Source organism: Diabrotica virgifera, chromosome 5, assembly GCF_917563875.1.
Source record: "Diabrotica virgifera virgifera chromosome 5, PGI_DIABVI_V3a".
NCBI lineage: Eukaryota > Metazoa > Arthropoda > Insecta > Coleoptera > Chrysomelidae > Diabrotica > Diabrotica virgifera.
This window is the reverse complement of record NC_065447.1, coordinates 150,936,508-150,956,250: the sequence shown is the minus strand read 5'-3', so window position 1 is coordinate 150,956,250 and position 19,743 is coordinate 150,936,508. Positions and strand designations below refer to the sequence as shown.

The 19,743-nt window shown below is 30.8% G+C and overlaps 1 protein-coding gene across 1 annotated transcript in view; it reads right to left on the bottom strand.

Annotated features, from left to right (window-relative positions):
* LOC126885175 (28S ribosomal protein S28, mitochondrial) overlaps window positions 1-16,966 on the bottom strand; it is a 43,476-nt gene extending 26,510 nt beyond the window's left edge. Inside the window, exon 1 of the mRNA XM_050651601.1 lies at window positions 16,838-16,966. Within this exon, the coding sequence (XP_050507558.1) occupies window positions 16,838-16,903 (66 nt within the window). The 5' untranslated portion in view covers window positions 16,904-16,966. The remainder of the gene's footprint in view (window positions 1-16,837) is intronic.
* Window positions 16,967-19,743: the final 2,777 nt, after the last annotated feature.

Here is a 19,743-nt window from a genome sequence, read left to right as displayed (position 1 = left end):
GATTAATAAATGCCATGGAAGACTTTAAACAAATTGATACAGTATATACAGACTTTTCTAAAGCTTTTGATCGAGTTGACCATAGCATTTTCCTTAAGAGGATCATCGATATTGGTTTTGGCATAACCACAGTCACCTGGGTCAAGAGTTTTCTGTCTGGCCACCAGCAGAAGGTTAAGGTTGGATCCTTTCTGTCAAACTCTATTGCAGTTACATCGGGCGTTCCTCAGGGCGGGCACTGCTCACCGATTTTCTTTGATCTATTTGTGAATTCTATTTTCGACTGCTTTGAAAACAGTGATGGTTTAGCTTTTGCTGACGATTTTAAAATATCAAAGATAATTTCTAGTCCTTTAGACCAACACAACTCAACCTAAATGTCTCAAAATGCTGTTACATTAGTTTTTTCAAAGGTAATAAGAAGATCAATACTTCATATAAAATAAATAATGAAGATCTGAAATATGTTTCAAAAGTTAAAGATTTAGGAGTGATGTTTGACGAAAGTTTGAGTTTTGTTGAACACATTAATTACGTAACAGTTCAGTCTTCAAAAATGTTATGATTTATTTTGAGACACTGTAGTAATTTTTCAGTTGACACTGTAAGAGGAGTTTATTGTTCTTTGGTGCGATCTAAACTTGAATATGGCTCTATAGTATGGTCTCCATACCATGCAGTTCATAATATGACTGTTGAAAAAATTCAACACAAATTTTTGAGGTTCTGTGCATTTAAATTAGGTGAAACTATTGTAGATCACGATTATTCATTAATAGAAAACAGTTTAAAACTTAATACACTAGAAAATAGACGTAATCAAGTAGGATTAGTATTTTTGTATAATTTAATAAATGGAAATTTAGATTGCTGTGATCTATTACAGTGTATTAATGTTGATATACAAACTAGAAATCGAAGAGGTGATTTTATAACATTTTATATTCCTTTCCATCGCACAAGTTATGGCCAAAATTCACCTATAGATCGTTACTGTAAACTGATAAATGACAAACACATTGAAATTTTTGATATATCTCTGAATATGTTTAAAAATAATTTAAATAGAGTATTTATTTAATTTTTTTGTTAGTTCTAAGGTTACAAGTACCTACCTATTCTTACTCTAATATTTGTTATCTAATTATAATGTTGTTAAAGTATTATTAGTACATATTTAGCTCGTAAACTTATTATTGTTAATTGTATAACTTTTAATGGGGTAATCCCGTCAATAAATAAATAAATAAATAAATAAATAAATTCAGATTAAAACAAGACATACGTAATTTTTTGTACGGCTAGCTTTGATCCCAATAATTGTGGATCGCTCGTTATATCGAAAAAGTGAATGAAAACACTTAAAATTGATATTTACTTCAGAGAATTTTCAAATCCGCTTTTTAATTTGACGTTTATTTGGCACTCGAACTTATTGTTTGTATAATAAATTTGATCAAAAATGGTAAATAAATATTACATTAACATCAAATATGTCATACGTGTATCATATGTTTAACATCAAATTGTGTTCACCAAAAATTTCAGGCGACTATGCTAGGTGTTGTGTCAGTCATGTACGGAGCGAAGACTGTGCCAATGTGCCAAACCAAAACAGAATAACAAAAGACAAAATCATCTTGGAGGAAATGTTTATAAGAATCACCTAGATTGCAAATTTCTTCTGCTTTTTATTCTTATATGGAATCAGAATAAATACATTAATATATCAAGATTTTAATAAAAACAAAGAAATGGTAAGATATCTTGCCTTTGGATGAATTACTAAAGAATCTACCAAAACCTACTATTTATTATTTAATTATTAAATTAAATCTACTATATTTTCTACTAGATTCTTATATCTACTCAATTTAAAATTTTCCCACTAAATCAGAATAAATTCTACTAAATGTAGTAGAAAATCAACTAAATTGGCACACACATCATAAAGAGTCATACAATTTACACCCTCACAGCTGATTTTTGCAGAATTGTTTGATAAAAATATGTACAATTAAGTGGTAATATTGTCTGACAAATTTTTAAGGGTATTTCAGTTGTCTGATGCACCAAAGTTTAGAAACCTCTATATTTACGAAACATGTCCCGAAAATTTTCTGTATTAGACTCTACATTCTACACGAATACCTGGATAAACTGTCTCATGAGGGAGTTAATCATGATTTTTAAGTGTGGGCAAAAACCTATAATTTCTATCAGTATGTCAACACTGAAAGAGAGTCTCTGTCTGACACTTGACACTTATTTATGGAGATATGTATGTGACAGATTTAAATGAATTTTTTAGTCTAGGGGAACTCTTAAGTTTCAAGACTAGTACTTTTCCCTCAATGAAAAGACAAATAATATACAAATTTTAAGGCTTTAGGACTTTTCTTGAAAACAAAAATAAAAGGCAAAAGATTATGAAACCACAAATAGGGAACTTGCACATTTTTTTTATTGCATAATAATGTTCAGTTTTGTTTAAAAATGAGATGTCCAAAATTTCACTCTTCAAAAACTCGTAATAACTTAGAAATACATATTTAAAGTCTTCTGCGGTATAAAATTCAAATGACCCGTGAAGTCACATAGTTTTACATTAGTTATTATTATGGTTATATTTCGCTGTGTCTAGGTACACGCTAACGTGTATGCAAATAAAAAAGTTAGGTACACGCTTAGATTAATGAAAACACCGAGATGTAACATGGTTCATTGCGCAGCGTGCCAAATTCTTCTTTATCCCTACCTACGCCATTCCACCAATTGGAGTGGACATTAGCATCGTATCGTGACGAGAACCACCGATAATGTTCGAAGCTCATATTTGGTTTCGTGCCGTTGAAGGTTAACGCAAGCAATTAAATTGTGAATATCAAAATAGTTTCTGTTTTTTTTGTGATTTTAGTGTCAAAATGAGTCGATGTATTGTAAAACAATGTGTATACAACAAATCTAAAGTATGCCGACGTGATAAAAGAAGTATTCATTTGTTTACGTAAGTATTGAACAGTATTTAAATTCAAATGCCGCGCCGGTTTGTTTACATTCGACACCAGGGCCAGGGTGGTATTAGGCCCGATTGTTTGTAATTGTAAAAAGTACCGAGTTACTTATTTTAGCATTGTATTGCTTTGTTTATTTTTTTTATATATGTATATGCTCAAGATGTAGTCTGTTAGTTGTTTATTCTAAATATATATTAATGCAATGTAATATAACTTAAAAAAATATTACAAAAATTTAGACACCATATTTCATCAAACTTCTCACATAATCATTATACAGGGTGATAAAGTAAATAAAGCATGTAAACATAAGTTAGTCATTATTACTGATCAATACAGTTACTTTTGATACATTACTTTAATTTGATGGTGTATAATCAAGAGTGTGTGATATTATGGATATGTAGATTATGGAGTTGACTTACAAACGGATTGTCATTCAATTGCCAAGGAAGCAATAGTATTTATGTTACAGTATTTCTCATGAACATCTTTCAGTGCGTCACAGTTTTTCGATTTCTTTCTAACGCATTAAATTGTATGTGACAGAAAAAAAGGCACGTCGGTGATTACATTTCGTCGGTGACATTTTTATAACATTTATTCTAGTTATTCTAGTTGTCGATAGATGGCGCCATAATAAAAAAATAATTTTTTTTAATTAGATAATAATATTACAAATATAATCTGTATAATTGATGACTATACAAATCAAAGAAAATACCATTTTATAAATGCAAGAAACGCATTTGATTTGTTTTTATTCCAAATTGAAAATAAAATGTGACAACAGTCAGATTTAACTAAAATGTCATGTTAGAATAAATGTCATAAATGTGTATTATCACGGACTTACCCTTTTTCCTATCATTTGTTACGCACTGAAAAATGATCATGAAAAGGACAATAGTATGTATTAATAGCTCTTGGAAACTTCCCGTAGGGTATTTCTTAATTGATTTATTAACTGGCAAACAAAAACAAAATTTAATATTACAATGCTTAAATTTGGTAAATCAATCTGGTGTAGAAGTGATATCACTGATATCAGTAACTTTTGATGGTGCATAAAATAATGTGACAATGGTAAAGGAGTTAGGGTGTAGTTTTCAATTAAATTCATTAAAATCTACATTTACTTTACAAAATTCAAATAAAGAAATTGCAGTTCTGTTCGACCCGTGTCATATGATAAAATTATTAAGAAACACACTAGGAGATAAACTAATTTTAGTTGATGATAATGGTGAAACTGTAGAGTGGAAATATATTAAGGAATTAAATAAACTCCAAGCGGAAGAGGGGGTTCATTTACGAAATAAACTTAAAAAATCTCATATTAATTATAAAAAATAAAAAATGAAAGTAAGGTTGGCAACACAATTATTTAGTAACTCTGTGGTACATGCTATTGAATATTCAACACAAGTTTTACAGTTACAACAATTTAGTAACTCTGCTGCTACGGTCAATTTTATTCGTATTTTAAATAATTTGTTTGATGTTTTTAATTCTAGAAATATGTCACAAAAAGATTATAAAAAGCCTTTAAATACAGAGAATTATATCAAAATAATGACTTTTTAACCGAAACTGCTGAATATTTAAAATCATTAACTTTAGTTAACGGGGTAAAGCTTTGCGAAAGCAAGAGAAAAATGGGAGTTTTGGGATTTCTATTTTGTATTAATAGTCTTCAACATTTGTACAAACAATTAGTGGAAACAAATTTATTAGTGTATATTCCAACCTATAAATTAAGTCAAGATCAGAACTTTTTTTGGGTTAATTAGATCAATGGGGGGTTATAACAATAATCCAACTGCTAAACAGTTTAAGGCAGCTTATAAAAAAATGTTAAAACATTTAGAACTAAGGGATAGTTTTAAAGGAAATTGTATTCCTTTAGAACTGATTACAGTTATGGCTCCTGAAAAAATAATTAATGTCTTGTGGCAGAGAACGAATTGTTGAAGACGAATGTGTTGATGAAAACGATGACATATCCAATACGAATTTTATATCACTTCAATTAAGGAACTTATCATTTACACATTACAAGAGTTTATTACACATTACAAGTTATTATATACATTTCAGGATATGTCGTTTATAAAATATCGAAAATTTTGAAATGCGAAGACTGTGTAAACGCATTTATAGGAGACCGAGCAGACTTGTTGACATCATTCATCAACCAAAGAGATACATTAAATTTAACTTATCCATCCAACGATGTTGTTATTATTTGCTCTACTGCCGAAAAAGTGCTACAGTGCCACATAAACATTAATAACAGTATTAATGTTAATATTGTTAATGTCCAAATATTAAAAGAATTAACAGAACAATTATTATTTAAGAACTTAAACAACCATTTCAAACATTATTCCTTTTTAGAGTCACATTATTCCAATTTATTAAAATTAATAATTTTCACCTACATTAACGTCCGAATTCATCATTATAATAAAACAATTATAGATACTAGTAAAAGTAAAAGAATTTTTCATAATAAAATGACATTATTCTCTGGACAATGAAAATATTTTTTAGTTTTTGATAATTGATTATTTTTATTGTAAAACTTTATGTTGTTTTTTGTGATTAGTCAATACGATTAGTGTAATTAGTTAAATAAGTGTATATTAATTTGTGTTATATTCGGAACTAATTCAATAAATATTATTAATTATTCTGAATCCAACTCTGTTTCATTTATGTAGAAGCTCCCCACCCCTGCAATTCTGTTTAGAAACAAGGCAACATTCGCGCAGCTATCTAAATAGGTTCATGTTACATCTCGGGCTTCTTAAATCTATGGGTACACGCGAATTAGACTTCATCAAGCCATTGACATCCTTATTTAGCGTGCGCAGTGACTGTATATTTTGGTACAAGCTATTTTGATATGTTTAGTGTTTGTTTGATAGAAAAATATTTGTTAAGGGAAGGGAAGCAGAACTATTCAGATGTTTCAAACTTAATTGTAATAAATCAATGTATATTATTGTGTTTCAATTTATCAATCAAAGATAGAATAAAATTTTTATTTTTTTTAATATAACGCGGGCACATAAATTTGATACACCCTGTATATTGATTTGTAAATATTTATTAGAAGTTAGCTTTCACGCAAGGTGGTTTCTCCTTAATGAATTTTTCCATGAAGATTACTAAAAACATTTGTAAATAAAAGTGAAGTGAAAGTTATTTAGGATTATTATTTTAAACCGATTGTTTATTACGGGAAACGTAGAAGCCATAGGTAATTAGTTCTTAGAAAATTAAGGTAAAGAAAGCTTGGAATTTTAATCTCTTTTTGTTTAACCCCGAGTAAATTTTGTAGAATTTCGCGAAAGTAATTATTATGATGGTAGGAATATTTTTGAAAGTATGAGTGGGTGTTTCGAATGAAAAAAAGAATGGGGAAGAAGAAATGTCTCTGATTGGTTTGGCAATTTGAAATGGGAAGGAGAGAAGGTTGAATTTTCAGATAGTTTTGGAAAGAGGGATTATTGTGTTACCGGCATCCGAAAGGAGCAGTCAAAAGTTTTCGTGAGAGTTCAGAAGCAAGTACTAGTGTTTTGTTTTGATAGTGAGAGTAGCTGAAAAGTGGAACGAGAGACAAATCAAATCGAGAAGAAATACCTCTTTGATTCTGTAAAGTCCAAGAGAGTAAGTTACAAGAATTATCATTATTAAAATTATTTGTGACACCAAGTAAAAAAGATACTTGGGTCTCAGGAGATTATTGTTGAGAGAAAGAGAGGAGAGAGTTTTGGAGTTTATTAAACGAGTACTGGCAAAAAAGAGGCCTGGCTTGTGTTTTTGGAGAAATAGTTGCTGGTATCCTGCTGGATTGTTTGCTGAGAACGGAGAGGGCTTTGATTGGTAGCCTAACATAATCAACAAGGAGGAGCTGTTTGGGTCAAGAGGAGACATCATTGTGTGAGAATCAAAAAGGTCAGTCAATAACCTATGTGATAGATTTTTTTTTTATAATCAGAAGTTAATTTTTTTACGTAAAAGCATATGAATTTAAGATTCCAACATTTCAAAAATTTAATAGGAAGTATAAGTAATTTTGCGAATACCAAATTTGTTTGTTTAGCTGGTTTTATTAATGGTATCAAGAACAAAGCGATAAATATTTGTTTGAATTAGATTAATTTATATGGTAAAAGTTTCTTTTGGACAGTTATGCCCACAGAATTTAATTGATAAATTTACAGAACATTGCTTTTGATAATAAAGGTAATTATTGTATGTGCTTATTTATGATTTTTCTATTTATTTCCTTTTCCTATTTTATCCCGATAAGGATCAACTAAGAGATACTGAAGCCACGAGAAAAGATAAGTATAACCTAAGAGAATTTAATTAAATTTTTTATGACAAAAGGCACCCTGAGATTTTTTCTTAATTTTTATGTATGATTTGCGTTAATATAATAATTAATCAAATAAATACTAATTAATATAAAAGTAATAGAAAGCAGATCGTAACAACATGGCGAACCAACGTAAGGCATTAAAGTATCTCTGGTTGTGAATTTGGAAGCATAGGAAACGGAAAAACAGGTGAAGGAAAATTTATTTGCCCGTCGGAAAAAGTTGATATATTTACAATTTATGAAATATTTTGTTTGAGTTATTTTTTTTATCTAGGTACAATTTTACATATTTATTTTATTTTTGATTGATTTGAATTTTGATAAATTTGAAAATTTGTGTAATAAATTGATTATATTTGGAGAGAAAAATTTTCGTCTCTACAGCATACAAGGTATTTTCGAATTTCGTATCAGGCGGGGAGAAAATTTTAACTACATGCCGACCACCAGAAGCAAAAGCAAAGAAAACAAAAAACAAGAGGAACATTTGGAACAAGAAGAACATATAGAACAAGAAGACATTTTCGAAACAACAATCATGGCATCAGAAAAACAGGAATTATCAGGAATAAATAAATTATTACAACTGATGCAACTCCAGTCACAAAAAATGGATAAAAATCAGGAAGAAACGAAACAAGCCATGGAAGAAACATAAAAGAAAATGGATAAAGTGGATAAAAAAATGGATGAAACACAAGAAAAAATGGATGACAATCAACAGAAAACAAAACAAGCAATAGAAGAGAACAATAAGAAAATAGAGGAACGCATAGAAAAGTATGAAAAGGAAATAAAAGGATGTTTGACAACAATGAAAAACGAGATAGAACAACAAGAAATGAAAATTAAAGATCACATGAAAGAACAAGAAATGAGAATGAAAGATCACATGAAAGAACAAGAAATGAAAATTCAAAATAAAATGAAGGAGATAAACAATTGCCAGAAAAAGGAACTAGAAAATTTAGAAACCAAATTTGAAAATGCATTACAAGAAGACAGGCGAGAAATAGAAAGAAAAATGGAGGAAATGAGGAATCAACAAAGTTCCGGAGAAAGAAGGGCAACGATTATCCATAGTACAGAGGATGTGAAAATAAGATTTGGCGGGGATGTAAAAAAATGACACCCAGTAATTTTCATAAATAATTTAAAAAAGAAAATACGATACATCGGTAACTTCGAAACAGCTAAAGAAACGATAAGGAACCATCTTAAAGATGAGGCGAGTTTATGGTTTGATAGCAAAGAAGAAGAATTGGACAATTGACATAAATTCGAACAAAAGTTCCTGAGTTATTTCTGGGGAAAAATACAACAGATGGAAATAAACAAGGATTTGCAAAATGGGAGGTACCATGATAGAATGGGTATTTCAGAACAAAAATACGCGCTACAATTATACAACAATGCAAAACACCTACACTACAATTATTCGTCCGAACAGATAGTAGAACTGATAGCCAGACATTTTGAAGATACCTTAGAAGATCACATAACGTTACAAAACTACAAAGATATCGACAGTTTGTGCCAATTTTTACAAATACGAAAAGCAAGAATAAGAGAAAGAGAAATAAGAAGATCGCAAGAAAATTATAGACAACGCCAAAATCAAGACTATAGAGATAGAAGACAAAACTTTAGGAGAGATTATACAAGAAGAGAATTTATTCCGAGGAGTGAAAACGAAAATAGAGACAATGGAAGAGGAAACTATGAACAAAGAAATCGGCAATGGAACGAAGACAGATATCGAGATAATCAAAATAGAAATAACACCCGCGCATATCAAGAAGACAGAAATGATAATAGAAGGAATGAACAGGAAAATCGTGGAAACCGATACGGGTCCAACAGACCAAGAGAAAATAGAAGAGCGGTAAACAGTACGCAAATAGGCGAATATGAGGATGAGAGACAAAGCGACAATAGAAGAAGCGAAGAAGAACAGCAAGCGTTTTTTCACGAAGGCGCTCACTAAACACAAAAGAACAAACAGGAATTTTTTGTCACCCGAAGGAATTTATTAAATTGGCAGGAAATAATGATAAAAGAAGTGGAGTAAATTTATAATTTGTAGATGGTTTTATCAATGAAAAACCGATTAAAATTATGATTGATACTGGTTCGGAAATTACATTGATTAACAGGAAATTAATAGAAGAGGTTGATTTAACGAATTTAATTTACAAAATCCCCAGGGTAAATTTAGTGGGCGCAAATAAACGGACTTTGGCAACAATAAATGAAGGAATACGAATAAGGGTACGATTGGGGAAGAAATTTTATGCACTACAATGTGTTATAATGCCGAACATGATACATGATATGATCGTAGGAGTGGATGAATTGTCAGAAAAACATGTGGTAATAGATTTCAAAAATAACACGATGAAAATAACAGAGGAAAAAGAAGAAGAACAGGACATTCTGGAAATGGACAAGGAACATGAGAAACGGAAAAAGGATAATTTAGACAAAAAAGAAACGGTGGAAATGAATTTGGCAATGAAGCAAGGACAGAAAAGAAACAGGAGAAAGCAGCAGAAGATAAATAAAGACAATGAAGCCTGGGATTCCTCGAAAAAAGAGGAATGAGCCCAGAAGAAGAAAAAGAAGAAAAAAGAGTGACAAAAGAAAATGAAGTTTGGGATTCCTCAAAAGAAGAGATGAGCCCAGAAGAAGAAAAAGAAGAAGAAGAAAAAAGATTGACAAAAGAAAATGAAGCTTGGGATTCCTCAAAAGAAGAGATGAGCCCAGAAGAAGAAAAGAAGAAAAAAGATTGACACAAGAAAATGAAGCTTGGGATTCCTCAAAAGAAGAGATGAGTCCAGAAGAAGAAGAGATCAGAATAGAAAAAGAAGGCGAAAGAGATACCATTGAAACTGTGGTATTTGAAGAAGAAGTATGCAAAATGGAGGAGGCAGAATACACAATAAACATGTGTAAAGAATCGGAAGAAAACGAAAGAAAATTGCTATGTGGAGAAGAAAAGGAGAAGGAACTGCGTGTAATATTGAGGGAGTATGAAAATTTAATAAATGAAGAAAACAGAGTAGCCAAAAAGGATGAACATTCATTTGAGGTTAAAGACTTCGAGGAAAGACTTCCTCTTCTTTAAAGAGGAAATTTTCGATCGAAATCTTACCCTATCCCACCTAAGTACAGACACTGGGAAAAAGGAAGCAATTGTTTTTCAGGTGGGACTCAATATTTTGACACAATAGAAAAGTGTTGTTGTCGAGAGAAAATCATTTTTTTTGTTGCACTTATTAAAAACGATTTTATCTCAAAACAAGGCGGGGCTGTTATTGTGTTTCAATTTATCAATCAAAGATAGAATAAAATTTTTATTTTTTTTTAATATAACGCGGGCACATAAATTTGATACACCCTGTATATTGATTTGTAAATATTTATTAGAAGTTAGCTTTCACGCAAGGTGGTTTCTCCTTAATGAATTTTTCCATGAAGAATATTAAAACCATTAGTAAATAAAAGTGAAGTGAAAGTTATTTACGATTATTATTTTAAACCGATTGTTTATTACGGGAAAGGTAGAAGCCATAGGTAATTAGTTCTTAGAAAATTAAGGTAAAGAAAGTTTGGAATTTTAATCTCTTTTTGTTTAATCCCCAGTAAATTTTGTAGAATTTCCCGAAAGTAATTATTATGATGGTAGGAATATTTTTGAAAGTATGAGTGGGTGTTTCGAATGAAAAAAAGAATGGGGAAGAAGAAATGTCTCTGATTGGTTTGGCAATTTGAAATGGGAAGGAGAGAAGGTTGAATTTTCAGATGGTTTTGGAAAGAGGGATTATTGTGTTACCGGCATCCGAAAGGAGCAGTCAAAAGTTTTCGTGAGTAGTTCAGAAGCAAGTACTAGTGTTTTGTTTTGATAGTGAGAAATCGAGAAGAAATACCTCTTTGATTCTGTAAAGTCCTAGAGAGTAAGTTACAAGAATTATCATTATTAAAATTATTTGTGACACCAAGTAAAAAAGATACTTGGGTCTCAGGAGATTATTGTTGAGAGAAAGAGAGGAGAGAGTTTTGGAGTTTATTGAACGAGTACTGGCAAAAAAGAGGCCTGACTTGTGTTTTTGGAGAAATAGCTGTTGGTATCCTGCTGGATTGTTTGCTGAGAACAGAGAGGGCTTTGATTGGTAGCCTAACATAATCAACAAGGAGGAGCTGTTTGGGTCAAGAGGAGACATCATTGTGTGTGAATCAAAAAGGTCAGTCAATAACCTATGTGATAGATTTTTTTTATAATCAGAAGTTAATTTTTTTACGTAAAAGCATATGAATTTAAGATTCCAACATTTCAAAAATTTAATAGGAAGTATAAGTAATTATGCGAATACCAAATTTGTTTGTTTAGCTGGTTTTATTAATGGTATCAAGAACAAAGAGATAAATATTTGTTTGAATTAGATTAATTATGGTAAAAGTTTCTTTTGGACAGTTATGCCCACAGAATTTAATTAATAAATTTACAGAACATTGCTTTTGATAATAAAGGTAATTGTATGTGCTTATTTATGATTTTTCTATTTATTTCCTTTTCCTATTTTATCCCGATAAGGATAAACTAAGAGATACTGAAGCCACGAGAAAAAATAAGTATAACCTAAGAGAATTTAATTAAATTTTTTATGACAAAAGGCAACCTGAGATTTTTTCTCAATTTTTATGTATGATTTGCGTTAATTAAATAATTAATCAAATAAATACTAATTAATATAAAAGTAATAGAAAGCAGATCATAACAATATATAAAAATACATAATTAGGTTAGCAAAATAAATATACGTATTTATTTGACATGACACGTACAAAATATTGTTAAAATAATTTTTATATGTAAGTTAATTATTATAATCAACTATTCTAAATGGGAAATAAGCCACAATTTAACTAAAAAAATGATTTTATTACCGTTTCGACATCCAAATCGGATGTCATTGTCAAAATACAAAAAATAAGTCAGATTAAATAAATTATTAGAAATACTTTTTTACTAAGCAACAACATTTTTGTTTAATTTAATAATATTTTGTATTTTGACAACGACGTCTGATTTAGACATCGAAACGTTAATAAAATCATTTTTTTAGTTAAATTGTGGCTTAGTTCCCATTTAGAATAGTTGATTACAAAAATGCCACAAGGAAATAGCTTCAGAACAAGTTAATTATTATTGTGAAAGCTTTAGGTCTTCCTTTTATTTTAATTTTGGACGGTAATACTATTTCACTTATAACTATAAAAAATATATATTAATTTATAGTCTCTTAACTTTTTCATACTGTTTTAAAATGCTGTTAAAATCATTAAAACAACTAAATAATTATCCACACTGCATAGTTAATTTAAAAACAAACACTAAACAAATAAAAAATAAGAAATCTCTTTACTAATCAATATTAAAATTAAAGTGTAAACACAAAGCGATTAAACAAAAAGTCCAACACTCTGACACTCTAATTTTTTAATTTCCGTACACGTTAGCGTGTACCTAGACATAGCGTTATATATAGGTATATTCGAAGAATAAAGGAAAAATATTTATATTCTAATGACATTTATCGTATGTCATTGTAATAATATATACCAGTTTGTTGAGATTGGAGTTTGATACAGTTTTTGAAGGAAAGAAAAGACGGTTTACTATTGAAAATAAAACCATTTTGTAAAAGTACAAATTTTCTATGAATAGTTCAAACGATCAAAAACACTTTTAACGTCACATTAACTGTATTTTTTACTGATGTTTATAATGTCTAATTTAAAATTATATATACAATTGGTGTAGAATGTAAATAAACAATGGTGTGACGTCACGACGCGTTTTGGGGTGGCTGATATAAGTTGAATTTTTAGTCGTCTTTAGGGGCCAAACGAAAGACAAACAAAACATTTTTATCTTTGATACAGGTTCTAAATTATGTTCTGTTGTGATTTATAACATTTTTTTCGAATTTAAAATTTTATGCAAGTTCCCTATTCAATAATATTTTCCTTGCATCAAGAGGAGCCTATTTACAAAATTTGTTTCTTCAAGAGTTATCACAGACAGACAATGATACGATTTCCTAATGAACTTGTCCAAACCTTTGTAAAGATGAAAAACAGCTTGCTACGAAAATATCTTAAGGTGTTAAATGTAAGGGTTAATATAATAACTCTTGACATGGAAGTAAAAACAACTCCTTAGTAATAGGTATAGTTTTAATTGAACATTAACATCTGAAAAAATCGGAATGGATTACATAAATGCTCAAAACGTTTTCAATGTTTTGAACCTTTAACATAAATGTTAAACAGTGGTTGGACTTAATATACAATTTACATTGTGAAATTGAAATGGCTTAAAGCCAATGTTAATGGATAACTTTCAGGAACATGAAGAATGCCTACCCAAACATAATCAACACAGACGTTTTGGCCTACCAAAATGACGATCAAACATCATTTAGGCAGATGAACATGAACATTTTGTTCTACACTCATCTGCCAAAATGAAGATGATCATCATTTTGGCAGATGAATGTAGACCATAGCGTTTGTGTTCCTCTGCCAAAATAATGTATGATCGTCATTTTGGCAGACAAATGTAGACCAAAATGTTTGCACTGATTATGTTTGGGTAGGGATTCTTTATGTTCTCAAAAGCTGCTCCCTTAACATCGGCTGTAAGATGTGTCAATTTTACAATTTCACAATGTAAATTCAAAAACATGTAATAGTGTAGGTAGCGCTTATTATGTTTCTAATATAAAAAGTGGTAATTCTTTTAGACTACCTAAATGTACATCTATCTTCACTGCCGAACTTTATGCTATTGAAAGAGCCCTAACTTACGCGGTTGAACAGAACTTTGGAGACACGGTTATACTATCAGATTCTTTATCTGCTCTTGAGGCAATATCACAACCAATAACCAAAAAACACAACAATGAGTTGTTATGCCATATTAGAAAGACAATCGCTCGATTTAAAAATAATAGTAGTGACTTGGTCTTTATCTGGGTAAAAGGACATGCTGGAATCAAAGAAAATGAGATAGTGGATGAAATGGCAAAGAATTCGGCAACTTTAAATGAAATAGTAGATTTAACAATCTCCAGCGATTACATTCCAGAATTGCATAAAAAATTAAGAAAGAAATGGGAAACTATTTGGCTTAAGTTTGTACAAACTTCGAGGAATCCATACACTTACATATACCCACAACTTCCGCAAAATATCCCACATATATTTGATTATCACGTTACTCGGTTTTATTCCACATCCCTAAGTCGCTTAAGATTAAACCATGGCAATTTTCCTGCACATTTAGCTAAAATAGGAATGCGTATCAACTCTCTCTGTTCATGTGATAACTACTCTACTGCAGATTTAAATCATATAATCTTTAATTGTGAACTTAATAAAAACCATACGAAAGCACTAATTGCTAGACTTCAGGAGCGGAATGTAAGTTTACCGCTGAATATTTCACATCTACTAAGCTTCAATACCAAAACTATTAATGATATTATCATACAATTTCTTAAAGATTCTAAAATAAAAATTTAATATGACATCTTCAATCTTCAACTTTCAAATATATGTGGCAAAAAGTTTATCTAATGCCATCCCCTCTTTGTGAACACACACACACAATGTAAATTGCATATTAAATCCACTGGTTCTGGGACTACTAAGCAAGTAAGTAATACGAGTTCACTGAGGATGTAGTGATGTTGATTATAGTTACTTTCGAGTATTCGTTACAAGTCATTACTTTTGTATAAAGTAATCATTTACAGTATTCGTTACTTTGATTACTACGATTACTTTTGTATCTGAGTACCGGTAATCTTATCGAGAATCGTATTTCTCAGTAGGTAGGTATTTTGTATAGGTATTCCTATATAACAATGACCTTCACCGATCTGTTTAAGGGATAAAAATGATTTGATTACTATGATTACTTTTCTTACTTTTGTATTCGAGTACTGGTAATCATATCAAGAATCGTATTTCTCAGTAGGTAGGTATTTTGTATAGGTATAGATATATATCTAGATAAAAATATAGGGTTCTCGCATTCGATCTTTGTTAATGACATATATTACATATTTTACGTATACCATTGTACCTCCCTCTATTTCATCTTCTATCTTCTCCTCACTCTCACACCCTTAAAACACTTCACACCAATAATGATATTCGACAACACTCATAAAATACTGGTCTAGTCCGTTACTCGCTGGGATACGATTGGTAGAAAGTAATCAAGTGTACTGATTGTAGATACAATAGTCGTTAGAGTCTGATATGACTCGATGTAGATACAATAGTCTGATACGATTGGTACGAAGTAATCAGAGTAATCAAAGTAATGATTTTCCTCTCTGTATAGTAATCGTTACTTTCAGTATTCGTAAGTAACGAGTACTTTGTAACGAATAGATACTTTTTCAACATCTCTATGAGGATGGACTGATAGGACCGAAAACGTTTTGAACATTTATGTACAGTGGAACCTCAATAAGTCAGATTAATCGGGACCAAGACTGATCCGGGTTATCGAAAATACGGGTTAGCCAGAGAATATTGTAAAAATTAATAAAATACATATAAATAATAAACAAATACACATCATAATTGCAAAAACATGAAATACATATGCACAGTACATGTAAATGACGTACAGTTGTATACAGTATTGTTTATTTCTTGGTAAAAAAAACCAGTCAAAGTGAAAAAATGTTTGTTTTGTCTGATGAAAATCAGTCCCCGGGTTAGCCAGACTTCCGGGTTATCGGAGGCTGACTTATCGGGGTTCCACTGTAATCCATTTGGATTTTTTCTTCTTCTTTATGTCTTTTTTTCCTTATGCCTATTACAGATGCCTCAGATTATGGTTGGTTGTTTCTTTCACCCCTTTTTTCCACTTTATTCTGTTATTTGGATTTTTTAAAAATTTTATTTTTTAATTAAAACTATACTTGTTACTAAGGAGTTTTTTACTACAATGTTGAGAGATATAGGTATACATGGTATACAGCAACTCCCGGGAACTATCCCGTTTTAATACGTTAATGTAATAATAATTTATTTATTTTAAACTTACATCTATAAGTCTTGAATTCCTTAATAAAGAAGCAAATGTTTGTGGTGTTTTGTCTTCAGCATTTTTAATAGTTTCAAATTTTTCAAAGGCTTTGGCATAACCTCCTGATGCATTTGTATCTGGCGTCTCTGATGTAACATTTCTTGAACACGGTCTCGTAAATATTGATAGCTGATATTTTGGTTTAAATATCAAGTTAAATATACTTGAAACTTTTACAATACTCATTTCTATGTAATAAAATAAATAACAAAATACAACCATACAACACAAATTTTTAAAAAGACTAACCTGCAAACCTGCTTCTTCTTCCAAATCCAAATAGACAGAAGACAGATTGTCTTTGATGGTCTTCATCGGTGGTGTTACGCAGCTCGATATTTCCCACGCTGTGTCTAGGTACACGCTAACGTGTACGCAAATAAAAAAGTTGGGTTACACGCGAATTAAACTTCATCAAGCCAGTGACGTCATTATTTAGCGTACGCAGTGACTTTATATTTTGGTACACGCTATTTTGATATGTTTATTGTTTGTTTGATAGAAAAATATTTGTTATTAAGGAGATGGGAAGGGACGCGGAACTATTCAGATGTTTTAAACTTAATAATGTAATAAATCAATGTGTATATAAAAGTATTTTTACTACAAAAGCGATATTACGTAGGTCAAAATTTTTGACGTAACAGAACTGTCAAAACATTAGAATGTGTTTATTATAAACATGGCAATAACATAGAGGTATATATTAACATAGAGGGAGCCTACCTTCCGCGCTTCCTGACGACAAGATCTCATGGACTGGTTTGCAGCATCTCTTTCTAACACATTGTATCGAAAATCTATGATGACATTCAGTGTGAATATAGGCACGGAAGAGGAGGACAACTGTAGCAGCTTTACTATGCGTAAGAGTGAAACAGCACTAATCCAAATAAAAAAGATGGTGTCGTCACTTCGCTCTGAATGACACTCTCTCTATGCTAATATATAACTCTATGGGCAATAATAAAAAGTCACATTCTAATGTTTTGACAGTTCTCTTACGTCAAAAATTTTGACTCGCTTTTGTAGTAAAAATACTATGTATATTATATTCACGTTAGCAAAATAAATTTTAGTTGACATGAAATGTACAAAATATTGTTAAAGATTTGTTTACTACGTAAGTTAATTATACCAGTTTATAAACTATAAACCAATGCTGTTGTGTTTATTTCTATTTATACAGGGAATTGAACTTGTTACGATTTTCATAGAAAATATGTTATAGCTTTGTAAATACCCTATATAACATAATAAACCTTTATATTTTAGTGATGGGGAAGTTAAGAAGATTTCGAACATAAAATAAAATATAGGGTGTTCCATTTAAAAAAACATAAGTTAGGTCTGCCACTATGTTATAGAACGCCCTGTAACATTTTAACTAATTTTGTAATATGAAGCTCAAGGTTTGCTACAACTTTTATGGCTATATATTACTATAGCGGGTCTACTGAGCTTTATCACACTAATCAATCGACCTGTATCTTTTATCTTAATACTTCTGCTATCGTTAATCATGAATTTTTGTCTCTTATCTTTTTCATACTGTTTTAAAATAATGTTAAACTCATTAAAAGAACTAAATAATTGTCCACATTCCATAGTTAATTTAAAAAAAAAACTCTAAACAAATAAAAAATAAGAAACTACTCATCAATATTAAAATGTGAACACAACGCGATTAGACAAATTCCAACACTCTGACTCTCTGACACACGCGGTATATAGTTACCACAGCATACAGGCGGCTCAAGTTAGCGTGTATGCAAAAAACCAGTAACAGTGCACGCTAAATAGTGACGTCACTGAATTGATGACGTTTCGCGTGTACCTAACTTTTTTATTTGCGTACACGTTAGCGTGTACCTAGACACAGCGTTTACTTTAATCACTTGCTTCACGCAATCGTACTTGAGACACGTCAGGTGTTTAAAAATTTGATATATGTGGTGTGAATTTTTAAAACTGTGGTTTTTGACCGTTGTGAGAAATTATTTATTTAGTTTTGTGTTTATAATTTAAACTCTTGTTTTGTTTTTAAAGTGTTCTTTTTGTTGTAAGTAGAAAATGAAACGTTGTCGTTTTACTAAGTGTAACATAAACTTTTCGAAATCTACTAACTTGACGGCACATGTAAAAAGAAAACATCCAAGTAAAAGTAATATCATATTTTATACAGGGTGTTTGGTAAAGAATGGGCCATAACTTAACCGTAGATTTCTAAGCTTAAAATAGGTGGATTTAAGCTAACTTACCTTAGCATATAAAAGTTGATAATAACCGAAATACAGCCGGGTGTCAAAATTAAACTTTTATTTTATTTATTCTTGAATATTTCCCGAAAGGCACGGGATAACAACACGAAATTTGGTAAGCGGGGGTTTTTTGGGATGAGAAATTTAAATTCGCCACCAAAACTGATGCATTACGCAGAGGGCGCCACATATACGTCTTTCACCGCTCATTTAATACGTTCAAGCGTTCAACTTTTATCCCCTACTCTATATACTTTTTGAATAAAAACTTTTGTTCTCTCAATATTTTTACTTAAAAAAGGGATACTACATTCATCTCACTAATAAACTCAACTACTGTTTTCGAGATAAACGCATTTTAAATCTTCGATACAAACATAATTTCTTGCATAATATCATTGTAGCTAGACCCGAAAAATAAACATGAACAGGTTTGTTCCAACATGAACTTTTGGACGGTCTAGAAACCGTCACGAAGCTACTTGTACCGTTTATTGTGCGCATGTTCGTAATTGTATCGCCCAGTTATCGTCCCATGACGGTAATTTGGAAATCGATGTTGGAACGGTTACCTGATTGATAACTGATTTATCTATCAATATGTCCAATGATAAAAGCTAAAGACGTATGCCGTAGATATTAATATTATGTGACACATGACAAAAGCTCAAAACAAATGACAATCGAAGAAAAACCCTATTTCCCGATTACTGAAATGATCATCACGAAACCGCCACTAAAAGATCACAATTCTTGTTGGAACAGTGGGAAGGACGATCCGATGACGATCATATTTTTGTTGGAACGGATTTTGTTTACTGCGTAGGAGCGTTACCGTTTCGCGACGGTTCTCGGTCTTGTTGGAACAAACCTCATAATAATTGTGCCAGTTCT